We start from the raw sequence: 22890 nt of genomic DNA on the forward strand, positions 1-22890 counted from the left end.
CTTGTGCTTAAATGCAGTGGTTGCAATACTACCTCTGATTCATCTAGAACTTTTTGAAAATACAGCTTTGTGTATCTCTCCACGGACATACTAAATCAGAATCTTTCTGGTTAGAGCCTGGGAATATTTATTTTTAAGAGATTTCCATAAAGAATGTGGGAGAATAGCCTTAAACATTGTTAGAGGAAATGTGAAATATTATAGTCTTCCTAATAAGCAATCTAGAGATAACCATTAAGATTGAAAATAGATTTACCCTCTTACCCTCTTGAGAATAAGAAGCAAAAATATCAGTTTATTGTGGCATTGTTTGACTAATAACTAGAAATAAAGTAATGCCTATCCACAGCAGAATGGCTAAATACTTTATAGTATCCTCAATATCAAATACTGTTCAGCCACTAAAAAAAAAAAAAAAAAGAATTTAATTAAACTAGATGACTTAGAGGAATTTTCAAATATTTTCAAGTATTGAGTTAAAAGAAATCTGTAAAATAATCCCCAACAAAAAGACATGATATATATATATATACATCTGCATAGGATTACATGAACAGAAAAATACAGATATATGCACAGTAGATTATTGTCTGAGAAGGCTGAGGGCAGGGGTAAACAGTAGGGACTGATTTAAGGAAAGGAAAGAGAAATTTTCTATAATAAAAACATCAGGCATGTTATGATCCCATTTATATGAAACTATTCCTCTTTTTTTTTTTTTTTTTTAAGCCATTTCTTCAGTGAATGTGATGGGCAGCCAGATTTAAGAATTATAGTTGTAATGGTTAGAGTTTGCTCAGTTGCTCAGTCGTGTACGACTCTCTGTGTCCCCACGGATTGTAGCCCACCAGGCTCCTCTATCCATGGGATTCTCCGGTCAAGAATACTGGAGGGGGTTGTCATTTCCTCCTCTAGGAGATCTTCCCAACCCAGGGATCAAACCCCTGTCTCCTGTGTCTCTTGCACTGGCAGGCGGATTCTTTACCACTGAGCCACCTGGGAAGCCCAGGAGCACACTGATAAGGCAAGGTGAGCTTTTTGACTAAGAACGGCTCCATGTTATTCATGGCCAAGCCCTGATAAAATCCTTCATCAGACTGAACTCCTTACTTGCCTTCTGCTTCACTGATACATAAAGAACTGTTGGACAGAACCTGGATCCGCTTATTCGCAGACACTTTTGCTTCATTTTTCAACCAAGTGACCTTAATAGGAACTTCTCCATGAGCCTGGCAATCTAAGAATCTAGAATTTGGAATTGCTCTAATCAAATGATTCCCATCTAGCGAACGAGGTAGCCACTGGAATCTCCTGAAGAGACTAAACACTGATTCCTTTAAAGACATTTAAACAGAGGTGAAGGTGGCCTCCGTAAGGGGTACTGTTGAGGGCACTTCTGGCTTTGATAGAAAGCAGAATTAAGGTGCCCCTTCATGGATCACAGCCTTGTCATAGTGAAGGGGCCTGCGTAATAACACAATGAAGCTATGAGCCATGCTGTGCAGGGCGACCCAAGACGGACAGGTCATAGTGGAGAGTTCTGATAAAACGTGGTCCACAGGAGGAGGCAATGGCAAACCACTCCAGTATTCTTGCCTCTGTTGCTGCTGCTGCTGCTGCTGCTAAGTCGCTTCAGTCGTGTCTGACTCTGTGCGACCCCACAGACAGCAGCCCACCAGGCTCTGCCATCCCTGGGATTCTCCAGGCAAGAACACTGGAGTGGGTTGCCATTTCCTTCTCCAATGCATGAAAGTGAAAAGTGAAGTCACTCAGTCGTGTCTGACTCTTCGCGACCCCATGGACTGGAGCCTACCAGCCTTCTCCGTCCATGGGATTTTCTGGGAAGAGTACTGGAGTGGGTTGCCATAGCCTTCTCCGATTCTTGCCTCTAGAACCCCACGAACGGCATGAGAAGGCAAAAAGATTATGAAACCGGAAGATGAGCCTTCCAGGTCAGAAGGTGTCCAATAAGGTACTGGGAAGGAGCAGAGAGAAAGCTCCAGAAAGAATGAAGAGGCTGGGCCAAAGCCGGAATGACACTCAGTTGTGGGTGTGTCTGGTAGTGAAAAGTTGTAAAGTCTAATGCTGTCAAGAACAATATTGCAAAAGAACTTGGACTATTAGGTCCATGAATCAAGGTAAACTGGATGTGGTCAAGCAGGAGATAGCAAGAGTAAACATCGACATCTTAGAAATCAGTGAACTAAAATGGAAAGGAATGGACAAATTTAATTCAGATGACCATTGTATCTACTATTGTGAGCAAGAATCCCTTAGAAGAAATGGAGTAGCCCTCATAGTCAACAAAAGAGACCAAAAAGCAGTTCTTGGGTGCAATCTCAAAAACGACAGAATGATCTCAGTTCATTTCAAGGCATATCATTCAACATCATAGTAATCAAAGTCTATGCCCAACCACTAATGCCGAAGAAGGTGAAGTTGAACAGTTCTGTCAAGACCTACAAGACCTTCTAGCACTAACACCAAAAGGATGTCCTTTACATCACAGGGGATTGGAATGCAAAAGTAGGAAGTCAAACGATACCTGGAAGACCAGGCAAGTTTGGCCATGGAATACAAAATGAACCAGGCCAAAGGCTAACAGAGTTCTGTCAGGAGAAGCATTGGTCATAACAAACACTCTTCCAACAATACAAGAGATGACTCTACACATGGATATCACCAGATGGTCAATATCAAAATCAGATTGATTGTAATTCTTTGCAGCTATAGATGGAGAAGCTCTATATAGTCAGCAAAAATAAGACCTGGAGTTGACTGTGCCTCACATCACAAGCTCCTTACTGCAAAATTCAGACTTAACCTGAACAAACTAGGGAAAACCACTAGGCCATTCAGGTATGACCTAAAGCAAATCCCTTATGGTTATAAAGTAGAGGTGATAAACAGATTCGAGGGCTTAGATCTAGCAGACAGAGTGCCTGAAGAACTATGGACGGAGGTTCATAACACTGTATAGGAGGCAGTGACCAAAATCATCCTAAATAAAAAGAAATTCAAGAAGGCTAAGTGGTTGTCTGAGGAGGCTTTACAAATAGCTGAGAAACGAGCAGCGAAAGGCAAGGGAGAAAGGGAAAGATATACCCAACTGAAGGCAGAGTTCCAGAGAACAGCAAGGAGAGATAAGAAGGACTTCTTAAAAGAACAGTGCAAAGAAATAGAGGAAAACAATAGAATGGAAAAGACTACAGATCTTCTCCAGAAAACTGGAGATACCAAGGGAACATTTCATGCAAAGATGGGCAAAATAAAGGACAGAATGGCAAGGACCTAAAAGAAGCAGAAGAGATTAAGAAGAGCTAGCAAGAATACACAGAAGAACCATACAAAAGAAGTCTTAATGACCCGGATAACCACGATAGTGTGGTTACTTACCTAGAGCCAGACATTCTGGAGTGTGAAGTCAAGTGGGCCTTAGGAAGCATTACTATGAACAAAGCTAGAGGAGGTGACAGAATTCCAGTTGAGCTATTTAAAATGCTAAAAGATGATTCTGTTAAAGTGCAATACTCAATATGTCAGCAAATTTGGTAAACTCAGCAGTGGCTACAGGACTGGAAAAGGTCAGTTTTCATCCCAGTTCCAAAGAAGGGCAAAGCCAAAGATTGTTCAAACTACCATACAATCATGCTCATTTCACATGCTGGAAAGGTAACACTCAAAATCCTTCAAGCTAGGCTTCAGTAGCTTGTGAACTAAGAACTTCCGGATGTACAAGCTGGATTTAGAAAAGGCAGAGGAACCAGAGATCAAATTGTCAACATCTGTTGGATCATAGAAAAAGCAAGGGAATTTCAAAAGAAAATCTGCTTCATTGACTACACTAAAGCCTTTTAACCGTGTAGATCACAACAGACTATGGAAAATTCTTAAAGAGGTGTAAATACCAGAACATGTTACTTGTCTCCTGAGAAACCTGTGTGTGGGTCAAGAAGCAACAGTTAGAACCGGACATGGAACAACCGACTGACTCAAAATTGGGAAAGGAGTACATCAAGGCTGTATATTGTCACCCTGCTTATTATAACTTATATGCAGAGTACCTCATGTGAAATGCCAAGCTGGATGAATCACAGGCTGGAATCAAGATTGCTGGGAGAAATACCAACAACCTCAGATACGCCGATGATACCACTTTAATGGCAGAAAGTGAAGAGGAACTGAGAGCTTCTTGATGAGGTTGAAAGAAGAGTGGAAAAGCTGGCTTAAAACTCAACATTCAGTATGGCAAAATCAATACAGTATTGTAAACTAATTAGCTTTTAATTAAAATAAATAAATTTAAATTTTAAAAAATTAAAACCTTCTGCACAACAAAGGAAACTATAAGCAAGGTGAAAAGACAGCCTTCAGAATGGGAGAAAATAATAGCAAATGAAGCAACTGACAAACAACTAATCTCAAAAATATACAGGCAACTCCTGCAGAAAAATAAATGACCCAATCAAAAAATGGGCCAAAGAACTAAACAGACATATCTCCAAAGAAGACATACAGATGGCTAACACACACATGAAAAGATGCTCAACATCACTCATTATCAGAGAAATGCAAATCAAAACCACAATGAGGTACCATTTCACGCCAGTCAGAATGGGTGCGATCCAAAAGTCTATAAGCAATAAATGCTGGAGAGGGTGTGGAGAAAAGGGAACCCTCTTACACTATTGCTGGGAATGCAAACAAGTACAGCCACTATGGAGAACAGTGTGGAGATTCCTTAAAAACTGGAAATAGAACTGCCTTATGACCCAGCAATCTCACTGCTGGGCATACAGACCGAGGAAACCAGAATTGAAAGAGACATGTGTACCCCAATGTTCATCACAGCACTGTTTACAATAGCCAGGACATGGAAGCAACCTAGATGTCCATCAGCAGACAAATGGATAAGAAAGCTGTGGTATATATATACAATGGACTATTACGCAGCCATTAAAAAGAATACATTTGAATCAGTTCAAATCCGTTATAATGAGGTGGATGAAACTGGAGCCTACTATACAGAGTGAAGTAAGCCAGAAAGAAAAACACCAATACGGTATACTAACACATATATATGGAATTTAGAAAGTTGGTAATGATAATCCTGTATGCGAGACAGCAAAAGAGACACAGATGTATAGAACAGTCTTTTGGACTCTGTGGGAGAGGGAGAGGGTGGGATGATTTGGGAGAATGGCATTGAAACATGTATATTATCATATATGAAACGAATCACCAATCTAGGTTCAACGCATGATACAGGATGCTTGGGGCTGGTGCATGGGATGACCCAGAGGGATGGTATGGGGAGGGAGGAGGGAGGCGGGTTCAGGATGGGGAACATGTGTACACCTGTGGCAGATTTATGTTGATGTATGGCAAAACTAATACAACATTGTAAAGTAATTAGCCTCCAATTAAAATAAATAAATTTATATTAAAAAAAAACTCAACATTCAGAAAACTAAGATCATGGCATCTGGTTCCATCACTTAATGGCAAACAGATGGGGAAAAAGTGAAAACAGTGATAGATTTTATTCTCTTGGGCTCCAAAACCACTGGAGATGGTGACTGCAGCCACAAAATTAAAAGACATTAGGTCCTTGGAAGGAAAGCTATGACAAACCTAGAGAGTGTATTAAAAAGCAGAGACATCACTTTGCAGACAAAGGTCTGTCTAGTCAAAGCTATGGCTTTTCCATTAGTCATATATGGATGTGAGAGTTGGACCATAAAGAAGGCTGAGCACCAAAGAATTGATGCTTTCAAATTGTGGTGTCGGAGAACACTCTTGAGAGTCCCTTGGATAGCAAGGAGACTAAACCAGTCAATCCTAAAGGAGATCAGTCCTGAATGTTCATTGGAAGGACTGATGCTGGAGCTGAAGCTTCAATACTTTGGCCACCTGATGTGAAGAGCAGACTCATTAGAAAAGACCTTGATGCTGGGAAAGATTGAAGGCAGGAGAAGGGGACGACAGAGGATGAGATGGTTGGATGGCATCACCATTACTGAACATGGGTTTGAGTAAACTCTGGGAGATAGTGAAGGACAGGGAAGCCTGGCATTCTGCAGTGCATTGGTTGCAAAGAGTCAGACAGAACTTAGAGACTGAACAACTGTGAAAAGACATTTGTGGGAAAACTAGAAAAAAAATGAATACTGGCTAGTTACTATATTATATAATTTCTACTATATTATATTAAGAAATTATTGTTAATTTTTTAGGTATAATAGTATCATAGTTCTGCTTTTAAAGGGGGGCTTCCCTGGTGGCTCGGTGGTGAAGAATTCGTCTGCCATTGCAGGGGACACAGATTCACTCTCTGATCCAGGAAGATCCCACATACTGCGGAGCAACTAACCCCGTGCACCACAACAATTGAGCCTGTGCCCTAGAGCCTGGGACCCGCAACCACTGAACCCTGCTCACCCTATAGCTCACACGCTGTAACAAGAGTAGTTACCACAATGAGAAACCTGGGCACTGCAACTAAAGAAAAGCCCCTGCAGCAACAAAGACCCAGCATAGGCAAAAAAAAGAAGGAAAAAAAAAAAAATTCCAGTGGGGAAGGGAAAGGGGAAGAGGGCTGCTAAATCAAAATAAGCCACATGTTGATAATTGGCCAAGATAATCACCATGGAAGTTAGTGATAAGTACAAGGGGGTGATCATAATACTTTATTGTTGTTTTTCAGTCGCTCAGTGGTGTCCGACTCTTTGCAACCCCATGGACTGCAGCACACCAGGCTTTCCTGTCCTTCACAATCTCCCAGGGCTTGCTGAAACTCATGTCCATTGAGTTGGTTATGTTATCCAACCATCTCATCCTCTGTCATCCCCTCTTCCTCCTGCCTTCAATCTTTCCCAGCATCAGGGTCTTTTCTAATAAATCTGTTTTTTGCATCAGGTGGCCTAAGTATTGGAGTTTTAGCTTCAGCATCAGTCCTTCCAATAAACACCCAGGACTGATCTCCTTTAGGATGGACTGGTTGGATCTCCTTGCAGTCCAAGGGACCCTCAAGAGTCTTCTCCAACACCACAGTTCAAAAGCATCAATTCTTTGGCGTTCAGCTTTCTTCACAGTCCAACTCTCACATTCATACATGACCACTGGAAAAACCATAACCTTGACTAGACAGATTAGAGGTTACTGACACCTTTTTAGGGTACTGAAAAACACTTTAAAACTGATTGTGGTGAAGGGTGGATGACTATGAATATACTAAAAAACCATTGAACTGTATACTTTAAATAGGTGAGCTGTCCACTATGTAAATTATATATCAATAAAGCTTTTTTTAAAGTAGTAAGTCAGAGAAAGACAAAAAACATACAATCACACTTAGATGTGGGGGTCTTATAAGAATTAAACTCATAGAAACAGAATACAATGATAGTTGCCAAGAGCTAGGGGTTAGGGGAAATATAGAGATACTGGTCAAAGGGTACACATTTCCAATTATAAGATGAATAAGTTCTGAGAATCCTAATGGATAGCATGGTGACTATAGTTAACTATGTTGTGTTATTATATACCTGAAAGTTGCTAAGATGGTAGATCTTAATTAAATATTGTCACCACACACACACACACAACAGTAATTAGGTATGGTGATGGTTTTGTTCACTATCTTTATTGTGGTAACCACTTTGCAACATATACATGTATCAACCATCACACTGTATACTTTAAACTTACAGTGTTACTTATCAACTATAGATATAAATCTGGAGGTAATTTGGTGCTTAATAAATGCTTTCAAATAAAAGAGGGCTCCCCTAAAATATATTCTATCATATATGGACCCTAACCAGCATTTTCCTTCTCGATTGCCTTCCTTCATCTACTTCTCAATTTATTCCACTGATCTCTTCTTTATTTTGTCATGTTAGTTCTGAAAGACTCGATTGAAAAGAGACTAACCAAAATACAGCGTACTTTGGTTTGACAAGTTACTTTCAGGACTGATTCACCAAATGGATTTTAAAAATGTTTTCTTTCACTACCAAGTACAAATTAAAGGTTGGTAGGTATGCTTTCATACTGCCTTCAGAAGTATAATCTTCCTGAGTTTATCAGTATGTATCAAGAGATTTTTTTAAAGTTTACAACTTTCAACTAGTTATTATCCTTCTAAAAGCTTATTCTAAGGAGTTTATCAGAAATGTGGCCAAACTCTTAAGTATAAAGATACTTATCACAGTGCTATATTACCAAAAATTGGAAGTATTCAACCAAAGTAGAGTGGTTGACTATATTATGGTACATTGATGTGAAGCATATGATAGTCATTAAAAGTAGTTTTTTCCAAAGGGAAAATGCTTATGGATATAAGAAAATCATGGGACTAAACTGTATCCATATTTTACAATGATTCTACTTTCGGTAAAAACAATACAAATACATATATAGTATATATACATAAAAAACAAAACCAGCAGCAACATGGCTGGACCTATAGATTATATTCAGTGAAGTAAATCAGAGAAAGACAAATATACATCACTTACACGTGAAATCAAAAAAGATGATACAAATGAACTTATTTATAAAACGGAAATTGACTCACAGACATAGAAACCAAACTTATGGTTATCAAAGAGGAAAGAGGGGAAGGGATAAACTGGGAGTTTGGGATTAACATATATATACTATTCAAGCTGGTTTTAGAAAAGGCAGAGGAACCAGAGATCAAATTGCCAACATCCGCTGGATCATCGAAAAAGCAAGAGAGTTCCAGAAAAGCATCTATTTCTGCTTTATTGACTATGCCAAAGCCTCTGACTGTGTGGATCACAATAAACTGTGGAAAGTTCTGAAAGAGATGGGAATACCAGATGACCTGATCTGCCTCTTGAGAAACCTATATGCAGGTCAGGAAGCAACAGTTAGAACTGGACATGGACTGGATGCTTGGGGCTAGTGCACTGGGACGACCCAGAGGGATGGTATGGGGAGGGAGGAGGGAGGAGGGTTCAGGATGGGGAACACATGTATACCTGTGGCGGATTCATTTTGATATTTGGCAAAACTAATACAATTATGTAAAGTTTAAAAATAAAATAAAATTTTAAAAAATTAAAAAAAAAAAAGAACTGGACATGGAACAACAGACTGGTTCCAAATAGGAAAAGGAATACGTCAAGGCTGTATATCATCACCCTGCTTATTTAACTTAAATGCAGAGTACATCATGAGAAACGCTGGGCTGGAAGAAGCACAAGCTGGAATCAAGACTTCTGGGAGAAATATCAATAACCTCAGATATGCAGATGACACCACCCTTATGGCAGAAAGTGAAGAGGAATTCAAAAGCCTCTTGATGAAAGTGAAAGAGGACAGTGAAAAAGTTGGCTTAAAGCTCAGCATTCAGAAAACGAAGATCATGGCACCTGGTCCCATCACTTCATGGGAAATAGATGAGGAAACAGTGGAAACACTGTCAGACTTTATTTTTCTGGGCTCCAAAATCACTGCAGATGGTGATTACAGCCATGGAATTAAAAGACACTTACTCCTTGGAAGGAAAGTTATGACCAACCTAGATGGCATATTGAAAAGCAGAGACATTATTACTTTGTCAACAAAGGTCCGTCTAGTCAAGGCTATGGTTTTTCCAGTGGTCATGTATGGATGTGAGAGTTGGACTGTGAAGAAAGCTGAGCGCCGAAGAACTGATGGTTTTGAACTGTGGTGTTGGAGAAGACTCTTGAGAGTCCCTTGGACTGCAAGAGATCCAACCAGTCCATTCTGAAGGGGATCAGTCCTGGGATTTCTTTGGAAGGAATGATGCTAAAGCTGAAACTCCAGTACTTTGGCCACCTCATGCGAAGAGTTGACTCATTGGAAAAGACTCTGATGCTGGGAGGGATTGGGGGCAGGAGGAGAAGGGGACGACAGAGGATGAGATGGCTGGATGGCATCACTGACTCGATGGACGTGAGTCTGAGTGAACTCTGGGAGTTGGTGATGGACAGGGAGGCCTGGCGTGCTGCGATTCATGGGGTCGCGAAGAGTCGGACATGACTCAGCAACTGAACTGAACTGAACTGATACAGAAAATACATAAACAAGGACCTATTGCATAGCACAGGTAATAGTCAATATTTTGTAATAGCCCATACTGGAAAAAATATGAAAAACAATACACACACACACACACACACATATATATATATTAACGTACATATGTATACAATGGCTCAGCAGTAAAGAATCAGCCTGCAGTGTAGGAGAAGCAGGTTTCATTACTGGGTCAGGAGGATCCCCTGGAGGAGGAAATGGCAACTCACTCCAGTATTCTTGTCTGAAAAATTCCATGGACAGGGGAGCTTGACGGGCTATAGTCCAAGGAGTCACAAAGAGTTGGACATAACTAAGCAAGCATGCATATATATATATATATATACACGCATACATACATTATATATATTAATATATGAACTGAATCACTTTGCTGTATACTATATATCTAAAACTAATACAACTCTGTAAATCAACCATACTTCAATTTTTTAAAAAAAAGTGTATCAACCAGGGCTGGAACACAACCCAAAGCCAGAAGTAAACTCATGAAATTACTGAGTGGGATTATCAATTTTTCCTACTTTCAGTTTAGTTCAGTTCAGTTCAGTCGCTCACTCGTGTCCAACTCTTTGTGACCCCATGAATCGCAGCACGCTAGGCCTCCCTGTCCATCACCAACTCCTGGAGTTCACTCAGACTCACGTCCATCGAGTCAGTGATGCCATCCAGCCATCTCATCCTCTGTCGTCCCCTTCTCCTCCTGCCCCCAATCCCTCCCAGCATCAGAGTCTTTCCCAATGAGTCAACTCTTCTCGTGAGGTGGCCAAAGTATTGGAGCTTCAGCTTTACCATCATTCCTTCCAAAGAAATCCCAGGACTGATCCCCTTCAGAATGGACTGGTTGGATCTCTTGCAGTCCAAGGGACTCTCAAGAGTCTTCTCCAACACCACAGTTCAAAAGCATCAATTCTTCGGTGCTCAGCTTTCTTCACAGTCCAACTCTCACATCCATACATGACTACTGGAAAAACCATAGCCTTGACTAGACGGACCTTTGTTGGCAAAGTAATGTCTCTGCTTTTCAATATGCCATCTAGGTTGGTCATAACTTTCCTTCCAAGGAGTAAGTGTCTTTTAATTCCATGGCTGCAATCACCATCTGCAGTGATTTAAATAAAGTCTGACACTGTTTCCACTGTTTCCTCATCTATTTCCCATGAAGTGATGGGACCAGATGCCATGATCTTCATTTTCTGAATGCTGAGCTTTAAGCCAACTTTTTCACTGTCCTCTTTCACTTCCATCAAGAAGCTTTTTAGTTCCTCTTCACTTTCTGCCTTAAGGGTGTTGTCATCTGCATATCTGAGGTTATTGATATTTCTCTTGGCAATCTTGATTCCCATCTTGTGCTTCTTCCAGCCCAGCATTTCTCATGATGTACTCTGCATTTAAGTTAAATAAGCAGGGTGATGATATACAGCCTTGATGTACTCCTTTTCCTATTTGGAACCAGTCTGTTGTTCCATGTCCAGTTCTAACTGTTGCTTCCTGACCTGCATGTAGGTTTCTCAAGAGGTAGGTCAGGTGGTCTGGTATTCCCATCTCTTTCAGAACTTTCCACAGTTTATTGTGATCCACACAGTCAGAGGCTTTGGCATAGTCAATAAAGCAGAAATAGATGTTTTTCTGGAACTCTCTTGCTTTTTCCATGATCCAGCCTGTAGAGTTGCAAAGAGTTGGACACACTGAAGCGACTTAGCATGCACCCCAAATAGCAACAATTTTTTTTTTTTACTATAGATACTTTTGAAAATATATACAAAGTCTTTTTCAAAAGTATCTATAGTAAAAAAAAAAAAAATTGTTGCTATTTGGGGTGCATGCTAAGTCGCTTCAGTGTGTCCAACTCTTTGCAACTCTACAGACTGTAGCCGGCCAGTCTCCTCTGTTCATGAGATTCTCCACCTAAGAATACTGGAGTGGGTTGCCATGCCCTCTTCCAGGGGATCTTCCTGACCCAGGGATTGAACCCATGTCTCTTACATCTCCTGCCTTGGCAGGAGGGTTCTTTACCACTAGCGCTACCTGGGAAGCCCACTGTTTGGGTTAACATATGGACTTTTTGTTTTGTTTGTACTATAATGTTTGACATTCAATTGCTTAGTTCAATTTTAGTCACAATATATTTTTTATATGTGTTTCTTATTCTTAAAACACTTCACATTTGTATATTCTTTCTCTGTTACATTAGACAGGATCTAACTGAGGCAAACTCCAACTTTTCCTTTTTCTTTAGAATCTTCCCATACTGTTCTGTCCTATGTATCTAAGGATCATAAAAATGTTATTGCAAAGTCTAGAGTGAAGATCCTAAGAAAAACATATTTTAATATCAAATCTTATATTTATGTGGTGACCCCCACTCTGACACTACTGGAAACATAGAAGATTCTGAATAAACACTTGTTTGGCTGTAATTAAATGTTGGTTGGCAGCATGCAAAGAATCTATACCACCTGAACTGAAGATACATTTCTCTAAATCAATTTCACAGAATCATACGTATCATTTTAAGAGTTGCAAAGTATCTTTAAAAGAAAATCACTGAACCAATTTTCTTATAGGTAAAATCTTAGATATTAAATGACTTATCCAAATTTATACTGACAGTTAATGATGGAGACAGGATGATAGTTCAGGCTTTGGAGTTCTTAAGTACATCAATCCTAAATTATAAATATCCTTTATGTCTTCAGTTTATAGAACTATGTGCATGCTTTGCATTTAACATTAGACTTCACTCTTCACACAATATAATCTCACAAAGAGTCAGTAAACAGGTACCCTACAAGCTTACCTCCTTGAAAATTCTAAACCTGGTAGTTCCAGAATGGATGAGGGAAGGTCTTGATATAACTGGTTCAGTACAATCTGGAAATGCTACACTGGAGACCTGGCTCAGTGTGGACATCCTTGTGGCAAGCTGGATCTTGCCATCAGTTCAGTTCCTAAGCCATTGAAGGATGACTTACCCACTCAGCCTCCCCTGTCTCATGCTGAATCACTCTCAAAGGCCCAAGAACCACTCCTTAGCATATATACTGCAGCCGCCCTGGACATACAGTCATTGGTCTCTTTCTTTAGAAGGAGGGAACTAGCCTGTGAGTGATGATTCTGCCCCCATCTCTTCTCTAGCCAGGAAAATGTCTAGCTCTTATCATGAAGTCGTTATAAATAAAGTCAGAAATTCTGCTGCTGCCACCTAAGCTGAGGATATTATTTAGATAGAACACCATCCCCCCTTCTGATCTTATCCTCCTGCCTTCAGCTTTTCTGTGTCCCCCACACCTCCTGCCCCTGGTTGCATTCTTACCTGTTTGGCTCAGCGGGTTCCAGGCTACTTCCTGCTGCCCACATCCAGAACAGCCAGATTGGGAAACCTGAAGACTGGCTTGGTAGAGAGACTCCAATTCTGAGGTCTCCTGCTCTGTGTCCTGGTTCCAATGTGGATGCAAAATGATGTGGTTTCTTTCTGGATAGGTTACACAGGTATGGGAATCATGAGGGGAGGACTTCATTCCTGGCCCAGGGACCCCATGTTTAAGCTGAGAATCACAGAGCCTTGTGACATTCACCCAAGAATCCGAAGGCAAGGAAGTGCCCGAGTCGACGCTGCTGCCCAGCTCCTTAGGCCCAGCATCTCTCACTTGAGACGGTTTCCCGTGGTGAATACCTGACTCTGCCAACCGGGGCTGTCCTCCCCTAGAAGCTTCACCATTAGGCGGCCCAGAGTTCGTGGCAAGAGAAGGATGATTAGCAGGCTCTTCCCAGGAAGGCAGTTTGTTCCTACCATCCAAAGAGGGTTGTTGTTTTGCCCAAGACCAGTGGCCTTTCCCTTGACTCTGTGGGAAAGGAGGCTTACAGTCGGAAGGTGGAGAATCCTTCCTTAGACTGTTTGGCAAACTTCTATCCTGGGCACCTGTACCATCCCTGGTGGAGGCTCCGTGCATCCTCTGGAACTGCTCTGCCAAAGAGCGGACAAGCCCCTTGGTGGTAGGAAACTCTGGCATAGAGGGCTCCTCGCTGCCTCGATCCATATTTGAAGTCAATGGAATTTTGAAGTTTTGGGTTTGGAGGCATTGGTTAGTTTTCTGTACAGTATTAGAGGAGTGAAGCACAGATGAGGAAGGAGCAGGTTTTACGGGGTGGCAGGCCCTGTACAGAGAAAGGCTAGGCTGAGCTGCTGAATTTGAAGGACCACAGCCTAGACTGTGTGCCTCTCCTCTCTCAGAGGTGGCTATTATTCCAATTGGCTGTGGCCAAGGCATCACCTGGGATGAGTCAGCAGGATCCCTCTTTTCTCGGAATAGCTGTTCTCGATCAGTGTCTCTTCCTTCTCGTTGGGGGGACCTGGCGCAGCTGCTGCTTTCACCCCTGCAGCTTTGCAGCTCATCCTCTGATTCCCAACCATGATGAGAACTCTTCTCAGGTCTCCCTGGTGTTTTAGGTAAGCCCTGCCTGTGGAACACAGAGGGGTCAATACTGTCCACCTCAACAGAAGTAAGAAGGTTCGAGGCAGACCCACTGGGGGAATTGTGCTGTGGAGCAGACAGGGCGGATGACTCTGGGAATAATGGCGAGTGTGGCTCATGGCAGGAAGCAGGTGAGTAAATGAAAGTACTGGCCCCAAACTCCGTATTCGTGTAGGGTTCCAGTTGGGCCTCCTGGCTTAACAATACTTGGAGCGGGATAGGCTGTTCACTGAAATAAATAAAGAGAGCCAGTCATAAGCTGTCTTAATTGACAAGATTACTTACAAAAGAACTGTTCATCTGGTTCCCATTTCTAGCTATTCACAGAGGGAATGTGAAAAGAAATAGAAAGACAAGCATAAGTAGAGTCAACAGATTGGAGGTTCACAAGAGAAGGCATGTGGTCAGCTCATACCCAAGTAATGGGTAATATTAATTCTCTTTATTAAATATCCTCATCAAAGTTGTACACAGTAATAGTAAGCAAAGCTCTTGCCAATATTCTTCATTACCTGTAAAGTCCCATTCCAATCATCCTCTACTTAAAAATTCAAAACCAAAAATTTCTAGTCCCACATGCAGATGACAAGAAAAGGTAAGCAAAGCCTAGAGATCACTCATACCTAGGGTCCTGAGAGGCAGATCAGCCAAAAGAACCAGAAGGCCATATTTACAGAGTACAGGATGACTTGGGCTCCTGGCATTAATAGAAAGATCAACCATTTCAAGTGTATTCTTATAATCTGGATTTGATCGTGTTTATTCACTGAGACGCTTCCCCAGAGTAACAAATGGTGACTCTCTTGAGATCTGGGAGTGGGAGTAGGGATTAAATGCATTTAATTGGTTTCTTACTAATTGTTTTATATTTCTGATCTGAAAATCTCATTAGAAGCACTTAGATATAACCTTAATTACTCACATATATCAAGTGGCCTTAAGATTTCTGAAAAGAGTTTAGCTCCCTCAATTGCTTACATTCAAATATATCTCTGATCAGATTCTCAAATCAGCATTCAACTAGTAGAGTAAACAATAGGAGAAAAGAAGAAAATGGAAGATCCTAGCTAGGAGCATTAAATTTCAATGATAATATACTATAAACTTTTGTGGATATATTAATTCTATTACCCTTATAACACTGTGAAGAATATATTACTTATAAGGGAAACCTAATGGAGTCCAAAAGACCTGGATTTGAAATTCCATGCTTCTACCACTTACTAACTGAGTAATCCTGGGTATCATACTTAGTTAATCCTCTCTGAGCCTGAGTTTCCTTATTTATAAACCATTGCTAAATAGTAATCCCTGTCTCCTAAGGTTATTGCGAGATAGGTAAAATAAAACATGAAAGTATTTATTTACCTTACTGCCTGGGCAAATATTCAAAAATGTTAGCTTCCTTTATAACACTTATATTCTGAAAACTACTCAGGCTTATTAACAGCCAACATTAATTCTTACTTAATTCCATCTATTCTAAGTAACAGCCAGTTTCAAGGGCTAAAATGTGGGAACTATACTAATGACCATGGGGACTTTTTTCCTATTCCTGACCACAGGGAAGTAAAACAAAGGGAATCTTCGTGTCTCCTCGCAACCGTTCAGTCAGAGCAAGGAAGACTGCTTTCTCTGCTTCCTTAAAGGACAGGAGACACTGAAATCCGCAAATAAATCACATGGTTTCTACTGCAAAGTGAAATGCAACTCAGATTGCCATGTCTAAGATCATAACATGTACCAATTTAATAATCATGCTGTTACACAAGTCCAGAGACAAACTCACCCACAGGAAATACGGACAAGTGGCCTATTTATGATGCTCTACTTTCTGTATCTTTCTAGGAACTGTTAAGAGAAGGACCAGCAGTGGGATGAGCTTTTCTTTGTATATCTGACCTGAGAGAAGAAATCTTTTCAGAGGACTCTTCTCTCTCCCTGGAGTCGCCAAGACAATGAGAGCTGGCTATGGAGCACCCAAGGTCACTTCCTCCCCTGGCGTCCATAAACTACAGTGGTTCCCAGGCACTACCTTGTTGGCTGAGGAAGGGCTCCTCCCTGTGAGGGGAGGCAGGTTGAGGGCTGCGACGGCGGCTGAGATGATTGCTGCTGCTGCATGCGATCCTGCAGGCTCCGTGCTTTTCGAATACTGATTTGCAACTTCTTATCGACTAGGGCTCTGCTGTGCGTGCTAGAGCTGGCACCATGCAGGGCAAGTCTTAGTTTAGCTAAAATGCAAAAGAAAATATAGCAGAAACAGAACACAAAAATACAAACAAAAATAAAAAATAAAATTCAACCAAAAATGAGCAAAGTTAGGCAGTAAAACTGAAAATATGCAGCAGAACTACAAGGCATGGACCATGCATATGGTATCCAGGGCACAGAGCTGCCTCTGGCTGTAAGGAACATTCATGGAAGCCATGGAGGCCAAACAGGTTAATTCAAATTTAAAAATCAAACAAACAGAAAGCTAAACTAAAATGAGTCAAGAAGATAAATTGGTGCTTCCATCTCAGATGTTACCACTCTCATTGTCCTTTGCAACTGACCTGTCCAATTCTGGTCTCCATTCTCTGCTCCCAACTCCCCCTTCCTGACAGCCAACAGCAGAACTAAGATCCAAACCTGCATCTGTCTTTATAGAACACAGCTTCTTGTGGGTCATATTTAAGAACCAGATACAAATTCTTAGTCCCTTGCTGTAACCCTATGGTGCAGCATACCAGGAAGGCAGGGGAGAAACATAAAGAATCAAATATGCGGTAAGAAGTCACAGGCCTAGGAAGTCACAGCCAATTTATTCATTTCTTCCTGCCCTAAGCTCCACCACGCTAGTCAGTAACTAGCGCCAAGAGCAGACTAACCTCGCCTCTGAGACCTAACTTTATTTGGGGATTAGAAGATAGGTATGGCTGGATAGTTCATTTGTAGACTCCCGCTGAGATTTTTCCAGTAAATATCCACAGGCCACAGTGACAGTGCCCAGCACATTTAGGAATCTGAAAGGAAAAGATAGCTAAAGGGCCTCAGTTTTGGGGAGTGAGAGTAACGAAACCTAAAAGCTCTTTTTATCCTATCTGAGTGAATTACTATCATGAAGTTAGTCAAAAGTGCCATAGCCATAGCGGTTAGAGTTACTTACAGATAGCTTCGTTACAGAGAGCCAAAGCGGCAGCACAGTCTCCCTTCTGCTCCAGATGCAGCGACTCTTCAAACACTGAATCTGCCTCTTGCAGGGACCTCTCAAAGCCGTCACTCCTCCCTGAAAGGGCCAGCACTTTTCATTTTCATAACAACCTGTTCCAACTTTTCATATGTACTGTTGTTTCCCTTGGGTGCACATAAATCCTCAGTGCTGAGCGTCTGGTACACCTTTACTCCAACTGACCATTGCTAATAAGAATTCCCTGAAACTTGTAGGACATCCACTTTTCTTTGCCTTAACTGAGACCTTACCAAAGCCATGAAAGACGGGCATGTCATTGCCCACCACATATTTCAACTCCAAGACCTCTTAGGATGGCCCTCAAGAAAGAACAAAGTACTGTCTATAATAGAAGGGTGGGTTCTTCTGCCTGGAAATGACCTGCTTCCCCACAAAAGTGTAACAAGATACATCTTGGCAGTGTGTGTCCAGAACCCCAGATCTCCCCTGAGACCTCCACTGCTGTGTTAAGGCAAAGTGGCTTCATGACTCTGTGGACAGCCATGTGTAACACTTCTTTCCTGTACTAATTCGTAGTCCTCTCTATACCACCCGCACCTGGAAAATCAGTACTCCTCTTGGGCACAGGTGTTCTACAGTTCCTAACTTCAATACATCTACCAAGTCAGTGGAACCATCTTTGTTCTTGGTTTGCACACACATACCTTTCATTAGCACAGCTAAGTATTTACTTCTATCCTGCCCTTGCTCACCAAACCTACCACAAAAGAGTCACCTTCCCACACAGTGACCATGAAATGTTGCCTTCTCCCCAAAAGTGAATATGTGCCAAAGCAGGTACAGGAGTCGAAGAGCAGTGCCAGATAAAAAGTGACAAACTACTGCAAGTGTAAATCCTCAGGTTTATGTATCCCACTGCCTTTTCCTCACTCATAACCATAAATCAGTAGTCAGCTGTAATGTAACTTCATCTGTGATTGGAATTAATGGTGAGTTTCACAAGCTCACAAGGAAAAAAAAATCATATTATTTCTCCCATAATATCCCCATCCTCCATTAAACTCCAGCTGGGCATGGTAAGAAAAGCTCTTCCATACCCCTATCATTCACTCCCTAACTCACTAATAACTTTTGGAGAATAATGGGAAGACAATGGAAGTAGCATTTGGGTTCTACTCCACCTCTAGAGTTATGGTTCCTGGGGTAGGGGGTACACAGGCTTGAAATTTTCTCATTATATCTGAAATCAACTGAATCTATGCAACCTTTATAATCAGAGGTGGTGGCTACAGCAATTAAAAAATGTTCTCTACAGAGACATAGGAAAACTACAGCTGGCCAATCATTGTACTAAATTTTAATTCTTATCCTCCCGAATTCTTAGCACCCCATTCCTTGCTCTTCCAGGAGATGCTAAACCAAAACATCTGGAGCACTGATAGTGAAATACAACCAGAGGGACCCATTCTCAACTCTGACGTACTACCCAACTGACAGAGCGGGGAGAAGGGCAAGGGAGGAAGATGACAAGACCCCTCTTTCAGAAGCAACATAAACCTGAGACCCCAATGTGATACAGCTTAAGGAAAAAAAATCAGAAAAAGCTATCTAAGTAGAGGGATATCTAAGAAATTAGGAAAGGTAAGCTAATTTGGAGACAAATACAATATTCTGGGAAGTGTAAGGCAACAATGGCCTTGAATCAAAAGACAGTAGAATTAGAGGAGAAAAGGGGCCCCCCAAAAAGCCCAGGAAGTTTCTCTGAGTGTTGATAAGAAGAAAGAAGTGAGCAAGAGAAAGCAGCCACCCAAAAGAGCCCAGGCTCCTGCTCTTTACACTGCTTTAGCACAATCTGCTGTATCTGGCTGGAGGTTCTGAACAGTAAATTTATTTCATAGACAAACAGAGATATAGATTTCAGGGCCTATTTAAAATAGACACCTCAGCCTTTTTAAACTCTTATTTTGAAGGCTAGTCTCTGCTGGTGTAAAATGACATCTTAAAGCAATCGAAGAAAAAAACAGTAACTAATCTGGGGCAGCCAGAGCAGCTGAAATAAAGGCCAGGACAACTGTGTGAGATTGGAAAGTGAACCATCAGAGGATGAAAAGGCAGTCAGCCTCTTGTTCTTAGAACCTCCTTGGTAGATCCACTTTCCTGAAGCTCCAGGTAGGAAATCTCAAGGGCATTTTTCTGCTGAGCAAGAATTCCCCTCACAGTCAGTGAGGTTCACTCATTGCCTTTTTCTGCTGTTTCTGAACTGTCAGTAGTTTAATTTACACCTTCTATAGCTGCTCATCAGAAATACTTTCCATGAACAATATACTATCTCCAATCTACAAGCTTTTAACAGGCCCCAAATCAGCGCCTGTCTCTAACCAACTGGCTTGTTGCCTCCTACTTTAGTTCTCACTGAAATGGCTAAATTAAGATAAAATAAAACTCTGCTAAAGAAAAGACAGAATTTATGAGCTCAAATACCTTTTTCCTTCCCCCTCTCTCTGTCCCCATCACCCACAACCTAATGCTCACAACAATTACCCTGATTCTGCAGTTCATCCAAGTCCATGAAGCGGCTGGGATGAGGGTTAAACCCTTTAGCTGCCTCTAATTCCTTCTCTCGTTTCCTTCGAAGTTCCTGTTCCTGTGCCCTTCTGGCCACTTCTTCCTGCAATTCATCCAGTTCAGTTTTGGAAGATATCTCCCCACCTGGAATACAAGCAAGGGAGAAGAGAAACCGCCACTCTCCCATAACCAAGACTAAGCACCTGCTATGTTCACGGTCACCACACTGCTTTTTCTTTGGAACTCTTGGCTTCAGTTTGGAATGCAAATTTGGACAGTGTTTGCCATATCAGATTCAGGATGAGGCCTGGGGCATGAATAATAGTAATAAGAGTGGTGTTTATTGAGCACTTTATAACAAAAGTAACAACACGGCAACATTTGTGGAGCGTTTACTACGCGACAGGCATAGTTGCAAGCGCTTTTGCCTGTATTATTTCATGTAATTCTCTCAACAATATGTGAGGTAGATACTATTATTGCCCACATTTTAAGAATGAAGAAACTGAGTCACAAAGACAATAAATAACTTCCCCAAAATAACAAAGATGGCAAATGGTAAAGCTGAATTAAAGTCAAATAGCTTAAATTCATAATCCAAGCTTTTAACTATTAAGGAGCATTCTCTACTGCCACTGATTCACCAGGAAGTTTCAAGCAAGTCAATTTCCCTCCCTTAATTTCCACCACCTTCCAAATGAGTTTGTAAAATATCCATGGTAGTAAACCTTAATTTTATCAGTGTTCATAGATGGAATCAAATAGATCTAAAAGGATAACCACGATATATTAAGTGAAAAGCCAAGTGATATAATAATATCTATAGTATAACTTTCTTTTATTTATTTTCAAATGGTAGTAATAAATTTATCTAGGGGTTCCCAGGTGGGTCAGTGCTAAAGAAGCCACCTGCCAACGCAGGAGACGTGGGTTCGATCCCTGGGTCAAAAAGATCCCCTGGAGAAGGAAATGGCAATCCACTCCAGTATTCTTGCCTGGGAAATTCCATGGCCAGAGGAGCCTAGTGGGCTATAGTCCATGGGGTCGCAAAAGAGTTGGACACAACTTAGCAACTAAACAACAACTACAATAAACTTATCATTATACTTGTACATAGAATACAAAGCATAGAAAGAGATGTAGAAAGATATATACCATAATGGTAACACTGGTTCCTTCAAACTCAAGAGGCACAGGGCAGGTTACCAAACTGTTGGACTTGTGTTAACCTCTGTAATTTTTTAAAAGGGTGATCAGTCACCAGATAAAAAAAATAAAGTTTACAAGGAGGATGGTAGTGTAGTGTAGTATATAAGGAATTTATTCTAACTCCTTGCCAAATATCTTTTACAAGTTGAGGAATCCAGTTGGTGAGTTCTATACAGCTAGTCTAGAATTAGGGCTATCAGTGAAGTCATAAGATTCAGTCTTTAGTGTGCTGAAAAGCTACTGGCTGTTAAAAGAGAAGGGAGAACAGGCTAAAGTAAGAGCACAGGTATCTCAAAACTATGTTAGTCAATATGAGACAAAATGTGGGAAATAAACTAAACCTATAATTTCATTAGGAAGAATAAATTTCTTCCATGGGTTTCTAACTGTAACCTACTCTAGCCCAGAATTTCAGAGATTATCTGCCCCTACATGCATTGTTCTGCTTTGCCAGATGTTAGCAGTCCATGCCCGTCACTCATACCTGAAAGAGTTCAGACCTTTTTATTTCTGCTGCATATCACACTTCCAGCCACCTCTAGGAACGTTCCGTGGTCATTAAGAGAACTGGCTGTCAAACCAGTAAAGTTCCCGGTCTCATCTCTACAGTTTTCCGTGTAGCATTCTGTCCTCATCTCCCTAGTGAGCTGGCCACAAATCTATATTCAGATGTTCATTAAATCAGACCATAATTAAACTTCTGCCCACACATGCGACTCCCGATTCATCTAACATACCAGAAAAAAAGGGGGATGATGAAACACATCTTTCATAGAAGGTTGATTTCTAAGTTAGACAAGTGGATCCCAGAAATCCTCAGCTGACTAAACAATACTGAATACATATTATCTTCCCTCAAAAATCACAAAAAGTCTCCATCTTGGGGAGACTATACAGTTGTTACCTCGATTTTCTGCTCTAAGTAGGGATCTATTTATTTTGCTTATTTGAATATGCACTCTAAGTATATATGTGTGTTGTGAGAAGAATGTAAATAGGATATAAAATCTATGACTACCTCAAATCTCTATGCTTGGTGTATGATGCCTAAAATTCCAATATTCCTTTATCTTTAAGCTTTGACTTGTGAAAATACTAGCTTCTCTTAAAGAAAGCACATTTTCAGGCATTTCCAGTCACATACATCTAGTGTGAAAGAGTCAGATCATCCCTTTAGAGCTTCTTTGGAGAAGGAGGGACACAGGCACGTTCAAGAAGGAAAAACCAAGCAGGGATACTAGGCAGGAGAGAGAGGCAGGGGTAAGGGTAGCTCTGACCTGCTCATTTCCCAATTTTGTCTATAGTCTACATGTCCCCCTTGTTATCTCAATTCAGAGAAATAAACAATAAAAAGTCCATTCCCAAGAGGATGCC

General features: G+C 41.1%; 1 protein-coding gene across 12 annotated transcripts in view; it reads right to left on the reverse strand.

Annotated features, from left to right (window-relative positions):
* Positions 1–22890, reverse strand: part of USP54 (ubiquitin specific peptidase 54) — a 130906-nt gene that overhangs the window by 8387 nt on the left and 99629 nt on the right. For 10 of the 12 annotated variants that reach the window (XM_027530448.1, XM_027530457.1, XM_027530455.1 and 7 more), the window contains 4 exons: positions 20284–20451; positions 17719–17838; positions 16606–16801; positions 13412–14799 (listed from right to left, as the gene is read on the reverse strand). In XM_027530448.1, coding sequence (XP_027386249.1) covers positions 13412–14799; positions 16606–16801; positions 17719–17838; positions 20284–20451 — 1872 coding nt within the window. The remainder of the gene's footprint in view (positions 1–13411; positions 14800–16605; positions 16802–17718; positions 17839–20283; positions 20452–22890) is intronic. The other 2 variants (XM_027530458.1, XM_027530456.1) reach the window with 1 other exon arrangement.

This window comes from Bos indicus x Bos taurus, chromosome 28 (assembly GCF_003369695.1).
Source record: "Bos indicus x Bos taurus breed Angus x Brahman F1 hybrid chromosome 28, Bos_hybrid_MaternalHap_v2.0, whole genome shotgun sequence".
Lineage (NCBI taxonomy): Eukaryota > Metazoa > Chordata > Mammalia > Artiodactyla > Bovidae > Bos > Bos indicus x Bos taurus.